This window comes from Octopus bimaculoides, chromosome 25, assembly GCF_001194135.2.
Source record: "Octopus bimaculoides isolate UCB-OBI-ISO-001 chromosome 25, ASM119413v2, whole genome shotgun sequence".
NCBI classification, from domain to species: domain Eukaryota; kingdom Metazoa; phylum Mollusca; class Cephalopoda; order Octopoda; family Octopodidae; genus Octopus; species Octopus bimaculoides.
This window is the reverse complement of record NC_069005.1, coordinates 24,165,542-24,169,998: the sequence shown is the minus strand read 5'-3', so window position 1 is coordinate 24,169,998 and position 4,457 is coordinate 24,165,542. Positions and strand designations below refer to the sequence as shown.

Below are 4,457 nucleotides of genomic sequence, written 5' to 3'. Positions count from 1 at the left end.
TATGTGTATCAATTTATTATTAATAGTTAATGATAATAATGATAATAATAGTTAAATATAACGACTCTTTCTTCTAAGCCTGTCGAGCTATGTGGGGTTTAAAGTACTGCATATATCCATATCCAGATATCTTATACTTAAATTGTTCTATGTAACCACCCTATCTTCTCTTCCTGGTTAACTTACATGCCCTATCCTCATACCCTCTTCATCTCTTGTTGGCTCTTGCTCTGGATATTGTATGGAATGGGGAAACTGATTCATTGTAATTCACTGAATAAACTATGTACCAAAGTTCTATGCTAGCTCTGTTTCAGCAGATCTTCTGTTCAGGTGTGGGTTGTGGAGGTGCAGGTTGTGCTCTGAAGAACCTTTGTCCATTCTATTAACTAGAGAAAGATTTATCAACAAATTATCTGAAAGGATTGCATGCTACATACATGCCAAGAAATCCACATTCACCTATTCTAGTTGGAACATCCTGCCACCCTCACAACCATAAATCGCCTAAATGGAGTACCCCAATACAGTAATAAACACCATACACTAAACACCTGGATATGTTTGTGTGTATGTATACAGATGCATATGAATCTGTGTGTATATGTGTATGTATGTGCATGCAGATATCTATATGTGTATATTTCTCTGTGTGTGTATGTCCATGCATGTGTGTATGGGCATACACACACACACACACATGTATGTCTATATATGTGTGTGTATGTACCAAGTCCAAAGAAGCGAATCACACCTCCACCAAATTCTCAACCACATGGCCACAAATGATACGCATGGCCAACCGTCAAAGAACTCCACAACCTTTCAGAGTGCTTTTCACTCAAAAGCCGTTCTGACCTTCCCATTTATTCTTTGTATTTGATTTTTTTGTATTCTTTATCTATCACCCACCCTGCCTCATTAATGGATTTGTGAACTACTATAAACACCCATATTATACCAACTCCATCCTACCACACACAGTAGCGAAATGTACACTTTATAACACTGTAGCATATTATGTAACCTGATGAGGTTTCTTCTGCACTGTGGGGGTCCATTTGATTCCCTTATATCATTCCCCACCCACTTCAGGGCGGTGCAGATGTAAGCCGAAATGATCGTCATGCTAAATTAAGCTTACAGTACACTTTGTCCTCCTTATCAATCATTTAAAATATACTAAATGTGCACTGAGGTATTCCTTACGCAGGTCCTGCAATGAAAGTGCACTACTGCAGATGACACCTGGTTGCCATAAGTGGTGAACATTTTCTCAAAGCACACTACTAGGGACATACCCAAAACAAGCTTTGAATACTACATTTTAAAGTCTCCTATCTAAACTTCAATTTTAAATATAACCCTACAGACATGCACACACGTGTGCACACACACGTGTGCACACACACACACACACACACACATATTTATAGATTTCCCCCTCTCACTCTCTGGGAGAGAGGCACAAGCACATACACAGACGTATACACACACGGCAGTAACTTCCGCCTACCAAATTCAATCACAAGGCTTCGGTCAGCCTGGGGTTATAGCAGAAGACACTTGCCCAAGGTGCCACGTGGTGGGACTGAACCCAAAACCATGCAGCTGGGAAGCAAGCTTCCTAACCACACAGCCATATATATGTAATCAGAATTACTCAGGATGTAATTCAGAAACAGGATGTCCGCCATGATATTGGTCTACTTGAAAAGACAATGATCAAGTGCAAAAATGGGAAACGATACTCCATGCCTTAACATTACATGATAGATGTAAATGAGTGCAATTATCATACAAGCTGTGTCATTCATCATCGTCATCATCGTCGTTTAACGTCTGCTTTCCATGCTAGCATGGGTTGGACGATTTGACTGAGGACTGGCGAACCAGATGGCTGCACCAGGCTCCAATCTGATCTGGCAGAGTTTCTACAGCTGGATGCCCTTCCTAATGCCAACCACTCCGAGAGTGTAGTGGGTGCTTTTACGTGCCACCAGCACGAAGGCCAGTCAGGTGGTACTGGCAACGGCCACGCTCAAAATGGTGTATTTTATGTGCCACCCGCACAAGAGCCAGTCCAGGGGCACTGGCAACGATCTCGCTCGAAAATCCTACGAAGGCCAGTCCAGCGGTACTGGCAACGGCCACGCTCCATTCATTTACAATATTCTGAAAAAAAGCATGTATTCATAGGAAAATATTATTTTGCTTGGAAACAGGCGAGGGTTGACAACAGGAAGGGCATCCAGGTCTAGAATATTTGCCTCAGTTAATTCCATCGAACCTATGCAGGGATGGAAAATTGAACATTAAAATTATGATGATGATGATGATAATGATGATTCCTTCTTTTATTTTTTACAGGTGAATGATTATGAAGGTTTTCTTGAAATCGTATCTCTAGTTGGAACACTTTCTGATGATGGACATCTTCATATGTCTCTCAGCGACACTGAAGGAAAGGTAGTTGGCGGTCATGTGTTTGGAGATTTAATTGTTTACACTACGGTGGAGGTAGTTATTGGAGAATGCCAGGGGCTGACGTTCACACGAGAATTTGATGAGAAAACAGGATTCAAAGAATTGGTTGTCAAAGATTGCAGGGAATGAGAACATTTGGTTGAACTCTACATCATCATCATCGACATCACAGTTGATGAAGACTAGTATCTTTGAAAATGAACAACAGTGTGTGTGCAATGTACAAAGTGTATGTGTATGTGAGAGAGAGAGAAAGTAATAATTACATTGTTAAGTAATTAGTAGTGAAGGCATGTGGCCTAGTGGTTAGGGTATTTGGTTCATGATTGGAAGATTGTGAGTTCAATTCCCGGCAGCGCTAATGTGTCTCACATTGCTCCAGTCCACTCAGCTGACAAGAATGAGTAGTACCTGTAATTCAAAGGGCCAGCTTTGTCACATTCTGTGTCATGCTGAATCTCCCTGATAACTAATTAAGGATACACATGTCTGTGGAGTACTCAGCCACTTGCATATTAATTCTACAAGCAGGCTGTTCCATTTATCAGATCACCTGGAACCCTCATTATCATAACCAACAGTTTGTCAATAAAATAGTGTTTAACCCTTTAGCATTCAAATTAGTCCGTTAAATGTAATGCTTATGTATTCACATTGTTTGAATTAATCATGCATTATCTTGTAACTTGCAGATTTCAATGACGTTTGTATATTTTTAGTATGATATTGTAGGAGAAGTGTGAGAAGCCAGATCTGGCTAGTTTGAACATAAGACTAGTAGAATATTTGGACTGGATATGGCCAGTTTAAAAGCTAAATACCTGTTAGTATAGTTACTACTCTGATCTCTTCTTGAGATTTTACAAAATGTTATGGCTGTGTGATAAGTAGCTTGCTTACCAACCACATGGTCTCAGGTTCAGTCCCACTGTGTGGCACCTTGGGCAAGTGTCTTCTACTATAGCCTCGGGCCGACCAAAGCCTTGTGAGTAGATTTGGTAGACGGAAACTGAAAGAAGCCCGTCGTATATATGTATATATGTGTGTGTGTCTGTGTTTGTCCCCCCAACATCGCTTGACAACCGATGGTGGTGTGTTTACGTCCCCCGTAACTTAGCGGTTCGACAAAAGAGACCAATAGAATAAGTACTAGGCTTACAAAGAAGAAGTCCTGGGGTCGATTTGATTCGACTAAAGGCTGTGCTCCAGCATGGCCGCAGTCAAATGACTGAAACAAGTAAAAGAGTAACTGACATATCAACACAATATTGTTCATTTCATAAGGATGTGTAACAACAGGGAAAGTAGAGATCAATATGTTCAATATTCTTTATCTGTAAACTATAATCTTCATATTACTAAGGTAAAAAATAAACAATTTTTCATGAAATTAACAAATTTCCAGTCACTTTTCTGTTGTTTATATTCTATGCTGTTTCCTGTCTCAATTATCTACATTTTTCAAGATGTGTTTAACTCCATATTAGCATGGTTTGAATATTTTGAATATTTTTACAAATTCAGTTTTTTTGTTTTCTGTTAGCAGAGATTGCATTTTTGGGAAAATTTTAGATTTACATGAATTCCTCAATAAATAGAAGGAAAACTTATCTCATGGTTCACCATATTTCAGAGCATAAAATAATATTAAGTATCTTCTAGGTGCAGGAGTGGCTGTGTGGTAGGAAATTTGCTTCTCAACTACATGGTTCTGGATTCACTCTCATTGATGGCACCTTGGGCAAATGTCTTCTGCTATAACCTTGGACTGACATATATATACACATATATGAGGGCCTTCTTTCAGTTTCCATCTTCCAAAACCACTCATAAAGCTTTAGTCAGCCCAAGGTTATAGCAGAAGACATTTGCCCAAGGTGCTATCAATGAGAGTAAATATATATACATACATATATATGTGTGTGTGTGTATGTATGTATGTATATATATCTATATATATATATATATAT

The 4,457-nt window shown here is 39.2% G+C and overlaps 1 protein-coding gene across 5 annotated transcripts in view; it reads left to right on the top strand.

Annotated features, from left to right (window-relative positions):
• The window catches only part of LOC106881398 (bifunctional protein GlmU), a 23,520-nt gene extending 19,629 nt beyond the window's left edge, over positions 1 to 3,891 (top strand). For all 5 annotated transcript variants that reach the window (XM_052976585.1, XM_014931775.2, XM_014931776.2 and 2 more), the window contains exon 3: positions 2,371 to 3,891. In XM_052976585.1, coding sequence (XP_052832545.1) covers positions 2,371 to 2,616 — 246 coding nt within the window. In that variant the 3' untranslated portion in view covers positions 2,617 to 3,891. The remainder of the gene's footprint in view (positions 1 to 2,370) is intronic.
• The last annotated feature ends 566 nt before the right edge of the window (positions 3,892 to 4,457 follow it).